At 37.4% G+C, this 18917-nt stretch overlaps 3 protein-coding genes and 2 long non-coding RNA genes across 5 annotated transcripts; 3 read left to right on the top strand and 2 right to left on the bottom strand.

Annotated features, from left to right (window-relative positions):
* The first annotated feature begins 578 nt into the window (after positions 1-578).
* LOC145233328 (uncharacterized) lies at positions 579-1061 on the top strand. The gene is made up of 3 exons (XR_013861064.1): positions 579-747; positions 859-936; positions 1005-1061. It is a non-coding gene; the product is annotated as an uncharacterized LOC145233328 (long non-coding RNA).
* A 261-nt stretch (positions 1062-1322) lies between these two features.
* LOC145234330 (uncharacterized) lies at positions 1323-2192 on the top strand. Its single transcript, XM_080099069.1, has 4 exons — positions 1323-1466; positions 1537-1631; positions 1688-1807; positions 1887-2192. Exons 1-4 carry the CDS (start codon positions 1323-1325, stop codon positions 2170-2172), a joined length of 645 nt encoding a protein of 214 aa, XP_079955195.1. The 3' UTR covers positions 2173-2192.
* Positions 2193-2274: 82 nt separating this feature from the next.
* LOC145234329 (G2/M phase-specific E3 ubiquitin-protein ligase-like) lies at positions 2275-3280 on the top strand. Its single transcript, XM_080099068.1, has 4 exons — positions 2275-2457; positions 2523-2692; positions 2749-2969; positions 3051-3280. Exons 1-4 carry the CDS (start codon positions 2284-2286, stop codon positions 3278-3280), a joined length of 795 nt encoding a protein of 264 aa, XP_079955194.1. The 5' UTR covers positions 2275-2283.
* Positions 3281-3744: 464 nt separating this feature from the next.
* LOC145234328 (uncharacterized) lies at positions 3745-5535 on the bottom strand. The gene is made up of 3 exons (XM_080099067.1): positions 5428-5535; positions 4867-5018; positions 3745-4809 (listed from the first exon to the last, which is right to left on the bottom strand). Exons 1-3 carry the CDS (start codon positions 5533-5535, stop codon positions 3846-3848), a joined length of 1224 nt encoding a protein of 407 aa, XP_079955193.1. The 3' UTR covers positions 3745-3845.
* A 5182-nt stretch (positions 5536-10717) lies between these two features.
* On the bottom strand, positions 10718-11234 carry LOC145234582 (uncharacterized). The gene is made up of 3 exons (XR_013861297.1): positions 11165-11234; positions 10989-11092; positions 10718-10874 (listed from the first exon to the last, which is right to left on the bottom strand). It is a non-coding gene; the product is annotated as an uncharacterized LOC145234582 (long non-coding RNA).
* Positions 11235-18917: the final 7683 nt, after the last annotated feature.

Raw genomic sequence — 18917 nt, 5'->3', positions numbered from 1 at the left:
ACATTCAAGGTCAACTTGCAATAACTAAAAAATCACAATGTTATTTTATTGTGTATACATTTTGTGACTTTTACATGGAAATAATAAATCCAGATCCTCAATTTTATGCCACATGTGTGCTTCCCCAGTTAAAAACCTTTGATGAAACAAACTGGCGACCATTTCTCGCTAAAAGCATTTGCAATATTGTTTAGGTTTTGTTTATTATGTATTGTATAGGTTTCGTTTCCTATGTAATCTGTTCTGTTATGCATGCTTTTTCAGTGTTCCATTCAAAAGCAATAAAATGTTTTTATTATGCAAGTTCATTCACTACACTTCGACGAAAATTTGTCAACACAAAACAGACAAAAACTATTTTAGATACAAGAGGAAGCAAGCCGTGTAGAATTGTTGACTGCAGAATTTTGTAAGTTTTTGCCTGGCCTTATGCTAAAGTTACCCGGTGCATTGTGGGAAACCGAAGCTGGTTCCGGTAACGTGGTTGTAATACCCGCGAAATATGATGTTTAATCCTTTTGCTCATTTATATCGTTTCATTGCACTTGAGTGCGTATGTATTCTGCTATAAGTAAATACGTGCAATTAGACTTGCAAGAAGTTGTAAATCAGTTGACTTCAGTTGTTACTACACTATCAAGGCAACAAACCGGACGCGTCAGTGCTAATACTTGTAGAACTCTTACTGGACAATCAACTTCCAGGAGTGGACAGGTACATCACCAGGGGACAAGGCAGACAAATAATGTATGTAAAATCACATGCTATAGATTGCTAAGCATGTTTGTATCTGTTTATACCCGGGGTTACTACGCCAAAATGCTTTTGCTTTATATGATATTTGTGATGTATTGACAGAATCCAACTTTTGATAATGACAAAAATGAACCAAGTCATTCCACTCTAGCAGATAGTGATGATGATGACTTTCAACCTGTAAGCTTGCATGTTTATATTTGTATACATGTAAAAATATTATACATGGTTTTTGTCTGTTTTAATAGGAGCGAAAGAAAGTTTTCCGTCCATTTAATTCATACACAGGAAATAGATACACACCAACTGCAATCAAAGGGGGTCGTAAACTACCTCTTAAAAATAAACAAAAACAACGGTACTGTTCAAGGACTGTGGTGTGCATACCGCTTCAAGAGTTTTCCCAAACAATACAAATAATGAATGGTGAATGGTTTATGGCTATACCAAGATGCCAAAACAATGGGTTTGCACCATGTTTTGCAAATTAACAATGCGTGGAACATGACTGAAATGAAAACAGCAATCATCAACGCTTTTCACATTTTTCTGCTTTGGACTTCTTGATGCACAAACCAGGCCTTAATTTACTGACAAAAGCAGCAGTGGATGATAACTTTATGTGGAATGCCAGAGCAGTGCTTGCATTAAATACTAAAAAAATACATATCTGCACAAAGGATCATCTTGCAATTAACCATTGTGACATGGTATGTTAGTTTTACAATTGCCATTTATTCTTTTGTACATTAACCTAATAAATTAAACTTCATTCTTTAGGAATGCAATGATACTCCCAACAGTTCAAAAGGCAATGTTTTAGAAGATACATCAAATGAATGTTCTGAAACCATTGCAGAATCTTCAATTTACAAGTAGAAAACATACAGAAATACATAACAAATTTGCAAGTTAAATCTTTTTTATGTAGTGAGTATGTCAATCTCATTGCGAGTTGCAATGAAGAATTTAATTGTTCAAGTGATGACAGTGATGGGGACATCCAGCAGGACATTCAAGAATCTTTGCTTGGAGAACCATCCATATCAGAGTCAGTTATATATGTATTTATATTTCCTTTAATTTTTGTCAATAATGTACACTGTCACCAACGAATATTTACATTGCAGGAAATCCCAAAACAATGTCACCGCAGAACAGTGCCTACAAACTTTGCAAGAACAAATTGATGAAACAGCTGTCAATAAGTTTCATGTTATTAGGTCAAACATATTAGATGGGGCTGTGCGAACTGTCAAACGCAAATTTGTTAAACCAATGGCCAGTATTAGTGTTGAGTTCAGTGATGAAAATGGCCAATTTGAAGGAGCAGTGGATGCTGGAGGTCCAACTAGAGAATTTTTGCGCCTGGTAATGCATGCAATCATGAACAGTATAATTTTCGAAGGAAAATAAAATAAAAGATTTCTTACTCACAATCCAATAGGTAATACTTTAAATACCTAAACATTTTTTTACAACATAGCATTTTCATATGTATTCTTTTATCTAGCTGTTGCTGAAGATATGTATTACATCTACGGAATTCTCATATCTCTCACACTACTGCATGGTGGCCCAGGTCCAAAATGTTTTTCTAAGCTTTTGTACAGTCAAATTCTAAATCTCCCGAGGGACTATATGGAGGCTCTAACGGATATGACTGATATTGGTTGTGAATATATTTCTCAGCTTCAGAAGGTAAAGCAATTTTCATCATTTCCTGTTTGTATTTGTTACATAGTTAACTTGTTTTGCTTATGCAGATACATGATGCAGTATCCCTTGATGAACTGAATGGTTGCTTGATGGATTCATTTAACTTTTTGAAATTAGCTGGTTGCCACACACATTGCACAAATTTAACGGGTAAAAATGAAATTATAAAGACTGCATTGAAGTTTTACACAGAAGGCAAGTCAGAACCACTTCACAGGTTTGTTATAATCAAAATTGTCATTTGCAAGTTCAACAAGGTTTGTTTATTTTTAGGTTCAGTTTAGGCTTAAACCAAACTGGCCTCTTGGAGCAAATGAAAAATGCACCAAATGCATTTAAAATGCTTTTTATTGCAAGTGACTGCAGTGATCCGCTTTCAGGAAATAAAATTATAGCAATGTTTTCCCCAAAATTATCTGAATCTGGAAGCAACAAAAGACATAGGGAAAACCTGGTGCTAAGCTGGTGGAGACACTTTGTAGATGAAGTGGGAGGTACTTTGACTAATATTTTGTTATATTGATTGTTGTGTGTATTATCTTAAAAAAATTTTTTTAAATGATTTTTCATTACAGAAAAAGATTCTGAATGCTCGATCCTAATTTTTGCCACTGGGGCAGATGAAATACCCCCATTAGGATTTTCACCACCACCTTCTCTTCAATTTACTGAATTGTCTCATTTTCCCCTTGCAAATACATGTTCCAATATTTTAAGCATTCCATTGCAGCATGATGATTATGAAGCTTTTAGAAGTAAAATGGAATTTGGCATATGCAATTCACCCGGGTTTGGCCGAGTTTAAAGCATGAAAAAAAAATTTATACCATTGTACTGAACCATATATTGTATCTCATATGTGTCAATGCAAATGTATATGACCAAGCAATTTTAAAATTCTGCTACATTTATTTTTATATGAAGTTGCTTTACCTCTTGATTGTGATTATTTTAGCTACATATAAGTGACTGTCCTTTTTCTATCCACTACAAAACATATATACATAACTTATTTTAATTGGATGTTGTATTAATATTTCATTGTGAATTTCATGTCCTTTTGAATAACCAGGTTTTTAGTTTATTGCTGTTAAAAGTCACTGTAAAAAATCATGGCATTAGTATTTGTGCATCCTTAAACAAATGTATAATATACCTCTTCACTGTTCTGCTTGCAATGCCACACACTGTCACCTCATGTGCCACTGTCCCTATTGTCATATTGCTTGCCACTCTCATATTCCACCTGCTGCAGTATCAGTTCCAAGCTCAAAGTATTAACCGATTTATTTCTTTTCACATTGCCATAATAAAAGCATTAAAAATCAGCACATGTGATACAAAAATAAGCAGAAAAGAAAAAGCAGCATTTATTGTTCTGCAAGATAGTTGTTGACAAATCGAACAGCACATTTGTATTTATTAATGTTGTCACTTTCTTGGGTTATTGCTTCACTCAGGTTTTGTTTCACATCTTCTGGCAACTGTAACCAATCAGTATCCACATCAACATTGTTAGTACTGGGATATGTTGTGTGATCAACTTCAATCTCATCACATGGGTTTAAGGCTTGAAGCTGCAATAGGTGACGGTTCATGCAAAAAAGTTGTGAAGGTGAATAATAGTTCTCAGTGGAGAGTAAATGATGGTTGGCACCTTCTACAAACTCTGCCAGCCTTTTATTTATGACATGTTTATATACAAAATGAACACAAAATAGCTCTATCAAACTTGTAACATCCAAAAAGTTTGAATCCTCAAGGTATGTAAATTCATTGTGAAATCGATTTACAACTTGTGAATTGATGTCTCTGTTAAGTCTTTCAATTCGTTGGTTATGCACTGAACTTCCTGCAATCACACATTTACTGTTAAGTCTTCTTTTATACATATACCTCCAGACTTGAACATTTTCACCACCATAATCACTTCTTACTTTTAGTGGCAGGCCAAATTTTGCCACAGCATCTTCAAACAAATTCAATACAGTCCTTGACCTATTATTGTCAGCGCAGTGACAGTATGTAATTAACCTACTGTACCCATCAATTGCAGCATGAATCACAAACTTCCATCGAATCAACTTGTGGGTACCATCTATATGCCAAATGTAATTCGGACAGGGAACAGTATATTTCCTTCTAGCAATTGTAGTCAGTTGCCGCGCTCTTATTCCCTCTTCATCAACTCTGTGCAAACTTTGCCGAAGCCTTCTTCTTTGAATGAAAATGCCCTGTGCTTTAAGATGTCCATTTACCATCACTTCACCAGATGAGGGATGTTTTTCTTTTGAATTTCTTAGTGTAGTGTCAAGTTCTTGATCCGAAATTGAGCTGGAAAAAAATAGATATAAGTAGTCCTTTGCATACTTATGTTTAAAAAAACAATACCTGTAAGTAGGTATGGACAGATTAGATTCATTTATCACTTTTTTCAGTGTTGGTCTTGAAATGTCAAGCAAGCGACAAATCACACTGGGTTTTATTCTCAGAGTTAAAAATTCTCTTAGGTGTTCCACATCAACATTATTACGATGGCGTCCCTATAAGCATAAAAAGTAAATAATTTAAAAAGTTAATAAATTAAAATAGTTTAAAAACTACAAACAAATGCCTACCATTTCAGTCTTCATACCAGCCAAAAATGTGTGGGTATCGAAATTCCATAAAGCAGTCCATCGTATGACCACATGTACATGTGTTGCTGGAAATGATGTGCAACCACAATGCACCGGGTAACTTGCGACGCTAACTTGCGGCAAGTTAGCTAACTTGCAACGCTAAGTTGCCGCAACTTAGCTATCTTGCAAGTTTTTTTTTGTTTTCAAAATGGCCTTAAGGCGCCGTTGTCGAAAAAATTAAGTTGCGGCAACTTAATTTTTTCGACAACGGCGCCCCATATATCACACGCTCGACATGAATCATTTTTGATGCAATACGTCGATCTTTTACCACATCTTTTGATGCTAGTTGTGACTGCCCACGAAGCATTGTAGGCGTGTTAACAAACACATCATGCATGGCAAAAACATCTTGCAGCATCATTCCACGATCTGCCATTATGCTTTTTTTTGGTTCAAACCGGGTTTCAGCTTCTAAGTACAATTCACAATCTTCGATAATCTGTCTATCGCTTGCTGCTCCCCCAAAGCTATCACTCACAAATGAAACTGTTCCTCTTGGCCTCTTGGGTTAAAAACTACATTATTGCCATCACCACCACTACTTGGAGGTGTTACAAGTACAATGTAATGATCTTAAAAATATTACAAACTGTCAGTAAGCAGACATTATTATTATCAGTTCCCTGGGATAGGGTACTGGATATATATGTAACCAGCAATGTACATATTTACGAAATTATAGTAAGCGTATACCGCTTTTTGCAGTGTAGCTGTGACAGATGCTGGAGATGGTATCATACAAGTTACATCGGGATCCCAACAATTTTTGCTGCTTCTGTATGCTGGCCGTATCCTCTATCCTGTTCGAATTTAAGAGGTTTTTTATTGTTTACTTTCATTTCTCATTCTGTGAAATAAACAAAATTACTGTTTTGATCACACATAGGTTAACATGCAGAAGCGGTAAGCAAAAATGACTAAAAACTAATTTTAATAAATTTGTTTAGCATTAGTAAGGATAGATTAATTTTGTGTGTTTAAATGGAATGCTAAGCATGCTAAAGCGTGGGGGTGGTTTTGTTGTTAAGCTGTATATTTCACAAAAGTTGCACTGTCAATGTGTACCTATTTTTTGTCAATTTCCACCCTGCTCTGAGTTGCTGTGTCTTCAAGCTCTGAAATGAATAGTTTTCCAACACAAAGATTGATTTCCTTAGATATTGCGGTAAAAAAATAAATATAAAACAAAAATTTCCAGCAGGTCCAGTAATATCCAGTTTTGTTGTGTCTTGCTGATCTGTCATAAAATGTAAAACTTTTTTCCATGCCGTTCAGATACTAATCAAAACTTGACTAAGGATAACAGGAAACACCAGCAAATATATTTTTACCAAGTGTGCAGCTGTGATTCTTGATTAAGATAAAAATCAGTTCATTTTTTGGGTGATTACTTTCTCAAGTATTACTTATTTAAAATATAAAACACGACTTTAATACTTCTGTTTTATTCTTCAAGTTGTCGTATTCACGACACCAAGTAAACCGAAGTAAAATAGAATCATTTAACATAACATGCGCTGCATTATATAGGCAACGATTATCCATTTACATTCCACGGAAAACACGCCACATTAGGAATAGTGTGCTTGCGGATCATACTTGAAATGTAAGGGATGCTGCACTGCTCTAAAGGCATACAAGGCTCGAAATGAGATGCTAATTAAAACACAACGTTGGAAATTACAACGCAACAATAGCATCCAGAGGTCATCAGATTGGCATCCAGAGGTCATTACTTTCTACATCGCGTTTCCACCAAAAGAGCGCAAAATACTATATCATACGCTAGTTCCAAAATGTGGGACACTCTGCCAAACGCCATTAAACATCATTTTAGCTTGTTTACTTCTGAAAAGAAAGTCAAACGCTTTATTGAAGCCAGATATGTCCCATCCTGAACGTTTGGTAAACTGAATTGGTAATGATATGCAGCTTCGCCCACGACATAAACATGCCTCGCATTGATTTTCCACTAATTGATCACACCCCAAATTCCCAATCCAGCAATTATACGCATTTGCCCTCGAGCTTATATTACTCACATCGCCACACTCCACAACGATTCGTGTAATTTGTTTTAAGGTGGCTGGACACAGACTGCGTATTCCGTTAACGTGCGTAAACGCCAGGGCTGCCAATGAGAATTTTAAGAAAACCCAAGACTCACAGCAAAATAACCCAAGAATTTAAATGAAAACCCAAGATTGCAAAATGTGGTTAGAAATGCAATTAATTAGTAAATTTACTCGTTTCATTGACAATTTACAGTCCGGAAATGCAACTTTACAAACTGGTAGGAAATGGTCAATGCAAGCAAAGGGAATATTATGTTCAATAAAATATGCAGCAATCGCCAGTTTACTCTTGGCTGTTTGACGATCATCATCTGTTTTCTTTTTCATAAAATTAGTAATGTCTAGTCTACAGTATATTTTGCAGCATTAAAACTTCTTTGATGGTTAGCAGTTTTTATGTTTAGCATTGGTTTATTTGCATTTTTAAGTGTAACGATGCTTTCACTGTATACTATCTAGAAAGAATTAAGGTCTAGAAAAGAGAGAAAATAAATGATAAAATGACCTAGTGCAACTACCCGAAAAACTTTTCTCGTTAAAATAGTTCTTACATATATTTATTTCATCAATAGGACTCAAAACCCAAGAATTGCTATAATTTTCAAAATAAAACCCAAGAACCCAAGACGTCAAGTAAAAACCCAAGATCTTGGGGCAAAACCCAAGCATTGGCAGCCCTGGTAAACGCATGCGAAAAACGCTCCGTAATCTGACGTGCGTAAACGGACCGAATTTACGGTCCGAAAGTGGCTGCGTTTGCTGGTATACACAGGACCCGAACGATGCGACGTTTCGCTTGAATGCGTGCATCGACTGGAAGCCAGCTTTGTGACTGCGCGCTTGTGAAGGCTGAGTGGTGTAAACAAAGAAAGAATTCAGTTCCTTTTTCAAGAGAAGTTATTTCTCTGCTTTGAAACTGTGACGTTTCTTGTTTCCAGAAACATATTATTTTGCGTTGAGATGGATAACGATCAGTTCTTTACGGTTTTGTGCATTCAAACAGTTGTGTTGTGTGGTTTAATCCACCATGAGCAGCAAAAAAACGGAGGTAAGTAAGGCATAATATATTTGCAGTAAAGTGCAACAAAAATTCCATGTTTTTATTTACTTTACAACTGATTTTTTTCAATTGTGAAGATTGTGGGTGCGTGAGATTTTTGCAAACCGCCATAGGGGACAGTGGCATTCTTTGGTTCCTGAATTAGAAAGGGATCCTGAATTTTACTTCAAGTATTTTCGAATGGACAAGGCTGATTTTGAACAACTTCTACATATGATTCAATCATTGATTGTGAAAAGGCATACCAATTGGGGCACTCCTGTGTCAGCAGGCCACAGATTGGCAATAACTTTGAGGTGACCATACTGTAAATATATATTGTTGGATGTATTGAGACAAATTTAGTTGATGTTTTTTCTGCAGGTATTTAGCAAGTGGAAATTCATTTTCTGACCTCGCTTTTCAGTTTCGTGTCAGTGAATCTTTAATATGCCGTATCATTCCTGAAACTTGTGCTGCTATCTGGAATATATTGCAGCCACAAGTACTGGTGCCACCTTCAAGCCACAAACATTGGAGGGATATTGCAAAAGAATTTGAACGCAAATGGCAATTTCCAATGTGCATTGGCAGCAAAGCATGTGGCTATTCAGAAACCAGCTAAACAAGGAAGTGAATTTTATAACTACAAGCATTATCACAGCATTGTGCTTATGGGTGTTTGTGATGCCAATTACATTTTTACAATGGTAGACATTGTTGACTCTGGTCATCACAGTGATGGTGGGATTTTCGCAAATTCTTCCATATCCAAATTTTTGCAAGAAGATTCTAATATTCCACCAGTATGTACTCTTCCATTAAGTAGTGTTGAAGTCCCATACTGTATTGTTGGAGACAACGCTTTCCAACTAAAGCCATGGTTGTTAAGGCCCTATCCAGATAGAGCAGGGGCGGGCAACTTCTCCAGTCGACGGGCCTGATATGGGAAAATAAAGTACTTGGCGGGCCGGGTTCCTGAATCGATATATTAATCGCGTATACATCCAGTGATTTAAAACGGAGTTTTGACCACCTAAACCAGTGGTTCCCAACCGCCGGTCCGCGTAAAAATTTTGCCGGTCCGCAAATTATCTTACTTTATGCCAAGCTACTTTTTAAAATGGAATGATAAATAGGCAAGTTGTTGGTATCTGTGAAACCCATTTTACGCTTGGCTGTAAAACTGGGGAGCTCTCCACCGTTGATGCACGCAAAATTGTTTAATAAAGCTTTTGTGACGACGTTTATGATTGTTTTGTCATAAACTGTGTCTAGCATTCAACATTTGTTTGTAAAACAAAGTTATTCTTCACTTTTGAGATGATTTGAGACCAGATTCATACTGGAAGCGAAACAACATCAAGCATCGCACTAGCATTGATTTTGTATGTAAATGGATTGGCGTTTTGTTGTTTGATTTGAGTTGATTTCCGTTTGGTTGTAATTTTTCGTCCTAAATGCATAGCCTATGACTAAATCTTGCCTTATGTTGCGCAACGACAACTTTGGTGAACAAAAAGCTTTCAAATATCTGTTGCATTCACTACGACCTTTTGTTGCCGGTCCGTGGATTTTTTTTACATTTTTACCGGTCCCACGGTGTAGAAAGGTTGGGAACCACCATGGGCGCCGCCACGTAGGGGCAAGAGGGGGCACTTGCCTCCCTTGGAATTTCATATTTAGCAGCAAACCTAATTAAAGTGGCAGCGTAAGGATTTGTGACATCGTTCAATGCTTTAACTTTTAGGCAACTCAATTGTGAAGTACACGATTTATGGCTTCATATGTAACAAATTCTTGATGCGGAAAAGTATCAGCCAAAATTTGCCCCCTCTTGCAAAATTTTCTGCCGGCGCCCATGGGAACCACTGACCTAAACTAAATACAATCAAGAACGTCACAATTGCAATACAGTCCAAACAATCTAACTGATATAACATAAAATTATCCACCACAGAAAATTTAATGCGTATACCACAGACTTAGATACTGCTGAAACACTAACTTAGCTACACGTGTGGAAACAAAGGAAACCATAAAAGCAGGCCACACACAAAGTTGGCAGTTATGTCGTAACAATGGACGTATGGTGCAATGGTAACAACGGCGGGAAAGTTTTTTTTGCTATTGGGGAGCGTTACTGTCCGTTACAACTATAATTTGACGTAGTTAGTAAGCAAGTAGTGGGGGATTGCGGCAGACTGTGGCCGCGGGCTACATTATCATGTAAGACCAGAAACTGTCTGCGGGCCGCTCAAAATCCCGTCGCGGGCCGTATGTTGCCCGCCCCTGAGATAGAGGATTGTCTGATGACAAACGCATTTTTAACTACAGATTGAGCAGAGCCCGTCGCTGTATAGGGTAGTATTACAACACATAAATGCATTATATTTTATTAATTTTTAACTTTTGTTTAGAAAATGCATTTGGCTCACTGAAAAGTCATTGTTGGCTGGGTTTTTTCTGCGTTTTCTGTTCACTGTGTTAGATGATCTGCCAGTAAAAACTTGCGGCCTTTTTTTGGAGTCTGTGCTTTATCTGCTGTTAAATCTAAAAGAGGAGTTTCATCTCCTTCTTTTGCTTTATCAGGTTTGTTCACTGAAAAAATACAAAACATCACTTAAATAATTATCAGAAGAATGTAAAAACTGAAACAAGTACAAACCATTACTCAAACAACCAACATAACAATGTAAAAAAATCTTTACATACCTTGTATGTCAGCAGACGAACAAAATGCTGAATACACTTTGTGCTGTTCAGGCGTCATAATCTCTTCACTCAAATCATTTGACAACAAAATGTTTGTGTCTGTCCTTTAAAAAACAAACAGAATGTATACAATTGGTTTGTGATGATAATGATGCATAAACATGTAGTTTACATACCTGCGGTGTTGTGTGTAATTATCCAAAAATGACATGCTTGAAAAAAAGGGCCATGTTGGTGGTGGCACAAATCCTGTTTGTTCAATGTGACGTCTCCATATAGGTCCTCGGGGAATAACTCGTACTTCAACGCTGCGACTTCCATGTCGCTTGATAATTTTTGCTGCCACCCAGCGTGGTTGACTTTTGAAGGAGCGTTCTGGTATACTGCACACGTATTACACTTTAGGCAGAGATCAACGATGTCCCTGTCGATGTTTTACCAGTAGACTGCTGTACGAGCCAACTGCTTCATACGCTGCATACCGAAGTGTCCTTCGTGTAGTAGTATAAGAACTTTTGGTCGAATACTTTCAGGAATCACCGCTCGTGAGCCGTATAATAGACATCCGTAGCATGTGCTCAGTGATTCTTTAATTTTTCGAAAACTCTCTGCTAGATCATTTATTTCCTATATATATCCTCAACGTGAAATTTCGCCGGCCATCCTTCTCGAGTATAACGCATCACCTTGGTCAGTGTAGGATCTTTGGCAGTCTCTTTCTGCAAAGAATACGAATCTGACGATTGAACTTGTAAACTCAAAGTCCGAATATTGCAAACGGTATCTACATCGACAGCACTTTCTTTTCCTTCAAAAACTGGATCTTGACCTACAGGTAAGCGGCTTAGTACATCAGCATTTTGATGCTGTGACGTTTTGCGGTAAATGTCGTATGAAAATTGATTTAAGAATAATGCCCATCGAGCTAAACGATTGGCTGCAAGGGTTGGAGTAGCCTTGTTTGGTCCAAACAGCAACAGCAGAGGCTTGTGATCGGTCACAAGGATAAACTTTCTCCCAAACAAGTATTGATAGAACTTCTTTGGAGCGTAAACAATTGCTAGAGCTTCTTTTTGTATTTGAATGTAATTTCATTGACTGTCGGTCAATGTCTTCGATGAATTGGTTATCGGCCGCTCGCTACCATCTGGATAACGGTGAAACAATACAGCTCCGATACCAACGTTAGAGGCGTCACACGCAATTCCAACAGGCAACGTCTGGTCAAAATGCGCGGGCACGTTGTTGGCTGACAACATACGTTTCAGTTGTTCAAATGCGTCTGGTTCTGTTTCTTGCCACTTCCACTCGACGCCTTTTCTTGTAAGTCGAAGTAACGGCTCTGACACAGTTGAAAAATTCGGAGCTTGCCGTAAAACTGCACAGAACCAAGAAACGAACGAAGTGTTGAGACGTTGTGCGGCGGAGGCATTTTAATGACGTCATTGACTTTGGCACCTTTTTCTACTCCGTCCTTTGATAATATGTGGCCTAAATACTCCACCTTGTTTTGGGCAAATTTGCATTTTTCCATGCGACAACGAAGACCCTTCTTGTATAATCGTTTAAAAAGACGTCGCAGATTTTTGAGATGATCAGAGGCAGCAGAACCACTCACGAGGATATCATCTAAATATACTGCAACTCCTGGTAAATCACAGGTAAGGTCATCCATGATTTTCTGAAAATAACTTGAGAGCAGAAGATATACCAAACGGTAAAACGTTTTGCAGCAACACACCACGGTGCGTGCTAAGTGCCAACCTCTTTCTGCTTTCGGGGCCTAGCATGGTTTGATTGTACGCATCCGCGAGATCTATCTTTGTAAAGCCATGTCCACCCCCAAGTCTTCGTATTAATTCGTCTGGTAGAGGTAATGGATGGCGATGCGTTTTAAGTTTGGGATTAACGGTAACGCAATAATCTCCACAAACTTCCAGATTTCCTGGCTGCAAAAAACATGCCCCAACCCCGAAACACTACCTTTAATATTAAGTGCCATGGCAGTAACATTCGAATACAGGAGAATGGACATAACACATGATCACCTGACTATATCTTCTGTGCTACAAAAATACCCCAGATTTATTGATGTTGACCAGGCGTGTCCAACAGGAGGCACGCGTGCCAAAAGTGGCACGCAGAGCATTTGAAAATGACACACAAGCTGTTGTACATTTACATGGTAAACATAAGAATTTGTCACGCAAATTAAATTCGTTTCTTCTTGGCCTTTATACTAAAAGAGAGTAAAGACTATCAGTGGTAAAGTTACACAACCCACTAATTAAATTGTTCGTTTTTAACAAAACTTTATCCCCTCTGCAAACTATTTGTATCTAGCGTCGCATAAACAGAATAAAAGGTTTCTGGAGTATCACAAACCTAACCATTTAATAGGGTTCTACATATTGGCCGAATATTCGGATTGAAGCCTTAGCCTGTACCGTTGAGACGTTTAAGACATGGTTTGGAAAAAGTACCAAACATTGGCACGCGAATATATTTTAAAACCAAAATTGGCACGGCGGTGTGTACGAGTTGAACACCCCTGATGTTGACAATGGGGATCTGGTAAGAGTTATTATTACAGGCTTGCCTTATTCGTGATGTTTGTTTTAGCTGCTCAAAGAATATATTCGCATTAAAACCAATGCTAAGCGGATGCATGAGGTCTTCTTACCTGCTTTATCCGATAAGATACTGGTGTATGCAGGTTAAAAAAATGCAATAAGAAACCACTTTACTGATAGTAAGTATTTTTTACATGTAATCTATATGTATATGTGATAAAACAGTAAACAAATATCATTTTACAGAACATCTTGCTGCAATGTCCTTGCAAAGACTTCTTCCATCTTTAAACATGAAAGGAGACAAAGGGGCGCGCACTCAGTTGTGGAGTTTAAAGGGGTGAGCTTAGTTCCATCAGAATTATGAAATTTATATACATAATTTGTTGGCTGGATTTAGTGTTTTAGTTTGTTCACTCAACCCTTTCTTATTGCCACTGGTCCACAAAATGATCCAGACTAGTTCTTTTTAATTGTAGACAACACTTCAATACTTGTGGGAACCGATTTTCTTTCTGCCTTTGAAAAATTATTTGCATCTTTTTGGATATTTGATGTGAATTATTTCCCAAAATTGGTTCCATTTTACAATTTTTTTGAGGTCCATTGCTTGAACTTAAAGGCCATGTGTTCAATGCATGCCCTTTCAACTGTACTTTAGTGCTGTTATTCGTTTTTCTTTTCTGTGCCATTTTGCTAGTTTGTAAACTGACAACATGCTGCACCTGTGTCCTGTTTTCGTTGTTTTTCATGAGTGAAAAATAAATTTTTGAAAGGTCAAAAGGAATGAATATTTGAAAGGTTTAATTTCATTCAATGATACAAAGACGGAACTTGCATGACTTTCAATCTTTGATTCATTCAAAAAAATGAATGAAGTGAAATACACAAATCATTTCACTCTTTACTTGACGAGAATTATTTTTCATTCAAACTTCACACAAATTTTTGTGTACATTTCGAGGATTGGCATTTATTGTTTGCTTTATTTCTTTCTTAATGTTCAAGTTACTTTTATTGCATCACAATTTCTGCATTGTTACATCCACTCTTGCTTCAAAAGTCGGTCAGTAATATTTCTTGCTTCATTGCAGGGCTGCCACTGAGAATTTTGCAATATCCCAAGATCCACTACCAAAAAATCCCAAGATTTTTTCAAAAATCCCCAGGTCATAAAAAGTGGTGAAATTGTACACATTTTCGTTTCCTAACACGTTCTTTGCAACTTTATTATAATCTTTGCTGTTAGAACATTGATTTGCTTTAATCTCAAAACAATTTTAAATACAAAGATTTATTCGAAAACGTTTGTTTTGTTTAGAATGAAAACTTAATTTTTCGGTTGTCCTTATTTTCGGCTTCGCGTCGATGGCAACCCTGCCTATAGGAAACGTGAAAGCGAAACACGTGTGAGGTAAAGCTCGTTACCGATGTATTTAAAGTATGGCCTGTCACCGTACAAAGCCTCAATAAAGTGTCCCCTGTGGCTAATTAAATGCCCAACCTTGCTTTCGAGATCAAAAAAATACAAACAATCCCCAGTAAACACAATGTATTCAGTTAGCAGCATGTATATACCGATGCGTCCTTTGTCCCTGGTGTTTGTTTGCAAGACGAATTATATCTGCTTGTAAGTTAAAGTTAGCTCGCAGTTCTTCTACACATTTATACAATCAGTAATGTTGAAATCGCCCCCTTTCGAAGTCAAATCGCCCCCAACTTCCAAAAGTTTCACCATCGCCCCCTTGGTAGACGAAATCGCCCCCTGGGGGGCGATATCGCCCCCGTTGAATAACCCTGAACTAAACCTACAACAAGCTGTCTGCAAAATCTCGACAACCGCTACCACTAGCGGCGCATAGTGACAACTTGATGTCTGATTGGTTCACAGGGAAACATAAAAATCTGCTTTATATCTTGTGTAGTATCTATGAAAAAACGTATTAGTGCCTGCTGGGAAGGTAATTTTTTATTATGGCATGCAAATAAAATGTTTGAATTTAAAGTCAAAAGTCCGATACATGTGCAAGTTAGGGTACGTGGTGGAGATAACAAGAATAAAGCCCTTTGTGGTACAAAACTACATTTGCAACATGACAGGAGTGGTGGACAAAAGTGATCAACTTTTGGCATATTATGGAATATCAAGAAAAAGTATGAAGTGGTACATCAGATTTCGTTTCCATTTCATTAATTTTGCGTGTGTGAACTCTCACATAGTATATAAGATGGTAATGAAACAAAAATGAGACAAAGTCATGATCCTGCGGAAGTGTCAGAAAAAAATGTTTGTGCAAGGTAGTTCGTTCAATATCACGCCGCCCTGTTGTTTCTCCTATATCAGAAACAGATTGACAGGTCGCCACTTTATGCACAAAATTGTGCAAAGAGTACGTAAAAGTGTGAGCAAAACAGTTGGACGAGTCCACTTTGCCAGGAAATGAGTCACTACTACTTGGATATGTTCGCTTTGTTGACGATGGAGCTTTACACGAGGAATTAGCAATAGCAAAACTGCTAGATACCGATACGCGAGATGTAACTATATTTCAAGCAGTAAAGATTTTTTTTTGAAAACAACCAAATTCCTATCACAAATATAATAGCATGTGCGCCGCCACAAAGGTTTCAACGCATTCTTGAAAGATGCAAATCCCCATGCACTTATGGTACACTGTGTCATTCATCGGAAGCATTTGGTGGCCAAAAATCTACTAAGTGTTCGACTTAACACATCTTGGTTGTTTAAACAGAATTCACAGTTGTTTTAACAGCTCTGCCACGAGAACGATGAGGAGTTTGAGCGCCTATTACTTCGAACCGAAGTTAGATGCCTTTCCAAAGGAAACTGTCTTACACGTTTTTACTCACTTTTTGATACCGTGTTGGAGTTTCTTTTAGGTTGCAACACTGGACTTGTACACACCAAAAAAATCGGTTCGCTATCGAGCCAAAATAGCCAGTTTTGGCTCAATCTGAGACTATTTTTTGATATTTAGCTAAAAAAAGATAGATTTTGTATTTAATTGGCTCACACAAGAGCCAATAGAATAACAGAAAACGTTTTGCGACTCAACATAAGCCAGTGCAAAAGTTTTCTATGGCTTGTTGTGAGCCATGTTAGAATTTGGCTTTAAATAAGACAAAAAACTTAGGCCCAGCACGACATGGCTCAAATTCAGCTGTATAAGTTTTTTGTCTTGGCTCACCTTCAGCCAAATCATATTTTTGGCTCAAGGTGAGTCAGTAAAAAAGTTTTGTGACTTGTTCTGAGCCATGTTTGAGTTTTGGCTTAAATTCAGCCATCCCATGAGATGTTTGTATTGGCTCATTTTCAGCCAATCCCAAGTAGTTAGGAAGTGAGCCACAAATGCAGGTCATTATCACCCAAAGTTGTCTTTCTTAGCACGCAACATGCTGACTCAGAGTAAGTGGACAAATGGGTTTATTAGCCATAGTAAATAACAAGAAAACATTATTACCAATGCAAGTTTGTTTTAATAGGTAGCAACAAATGTTTTCCTACAGGGTAGGCTGAAAGGGGTTCATGGTGTTGTAGGTTGGAAAAAGAAACCAGGTCAAACATGTTCAAAGATGTAATCACGTAAGCATTAAATGATTCATCAACACCATTTGTATGAAAGCATTCTACAAATGCAAAGCACTGATTTCCGCTTAAAACAATTTCAACTACTCTTCCTAAAGTAGGTAGTTCATTTTTTGTTCCGATATGATAAAAGCAATTCTTCATGAATTTTTGACCATGTTTGACCATGACCATATTATTCAATTACATTGCTTTATTGAATCCAAGTTTCTGTTGCATACTGCTTTGATTTGATAAAGCAAACTGTCCTTGTTGTTGTGCACTGGTCCATATTTCAGTTCCTCATGAAAGATGTTTTTTCCAAAAGCTCCAAACAAAAATGCCTTTGATGGCAACTGGCCATATACTTGGCAACATTTTTGTAGTTTGCAGTTGGGGCAAGTTTTTTTTAAAAGTAGGAGTGTTTTGCTTCAAATCTCATTGTCCAAAAATAAACATTAGGACCCAATTGCAAAATACTTCTTGGCAGATGCAACAGGTAATGTTGTTTGGGAATAATGTTCTTTTCAGGAAACATGGTAAGGCAGTGACCAATTTGTAGGGTGAGCAATGAAACAGCTTGTTTGGTTATCACAGGTGACAGCACGGAGCTAGTAATCTCCGCAAACATGGTAAGGCAGTGACCAATTTGTAGGGTGAGCAATGAAACAGCTTGTTTGGTTATCACAGGTGACAACACGGAGCTAGTAATCTCCAGCAGTGTCATGAAGCATTTCCATACATTATCAAAAACATCTATGTGAGAGCATAAAAATAAAGGAAGGAGTCTTGACAGTGTCCACATTTGTGAAGCAGATTGCCGAAGCTTTCTAATTCCAGACAATTGATTCTTAGTAATTATGGATGGTTTAGTTGCTTGGTCCAGCTATGGATAATCATAGTGCTCAATACTTTGATTAAGAGTATGAAGAGTGAAGTTTTTAAGGTTTAGGAAATATGTGAGGACTTCCCGAATTGTGTATGGTAAACAACCTTCTAACAAAATATGCATTAGATCATGGGGTGTTCCAGAAAAAATATCAAATTCCTGTACACTTAGAATAGCAGCCTTCCTGTTTACACCGGTAGCAACAGATGTTTCTTGTATATTTTTGCAGCAAACTTCAACATGAGACGTCATGTTTCTGAGAATGTATTGACTTTCATCAAATTTACGATTCATGTCATTAAAAGTACACATGCATGTTCTGCATGTTTGATGGGAAAAACCCACACCCTCCTTGAAGCCAGTGAGTTGATGGCTGCAAGAGTATCAGCGACCACATCGACCAAACCACCTTTGATTTGACTGCTTGTGTTGTTAATTGTAAAGTCAACACCAATTAAACTTAAATTATTAAGTTCCTTAGCTATTGGTTCCACAATTTTGTCAATTCCAAACTTCTTTATATCTGAAGTGTGTGCAACAGCAAGAATAGTTTACTGTAGAACATGGATAGGTTGTGCCTAAATTCCTTGCATAAGCAGTTCATTATGATATTTAACGCAATGGGGGTAATACGTGTCGTATCTTTCAAACTCGTAAAGACATTTGTTGACCACGCAACATGTTGGCCGGACATCGTGACATTCGGATCTAATATGATTTAAAAATAAGTTCAGGTTGAAATCAGTCTTGTTACATTTGGAGCAAATCTAACGGGTAAAGGCATCCATGAAGAATGTTTACTTACTGCACAGACAAGATAAGTGATTGTTTAAAATTCAACGTCAAAATGAAAGACAATGATATTGGAATAGCATTCATGT

The sequence above is a fragment of the Phallusia mammillata genome, chromosome 6 (genome assembly GCF_965637545.1).
Source record: "Phallusia mammillata chromosome 6, kaPhaMamm4.hap1.1, whole genome shotgun sequence".
Classification (NCBI taxonomy): Eukaryota; Metazoa; Chordata; class Ascidiacea; order Phlebobranchia; family Ascidiidae; genus Phallusia; species Phallusia mammillata.
This window is presented reverse-complemented; position numbering and strand designations above follow the sequence as displayed.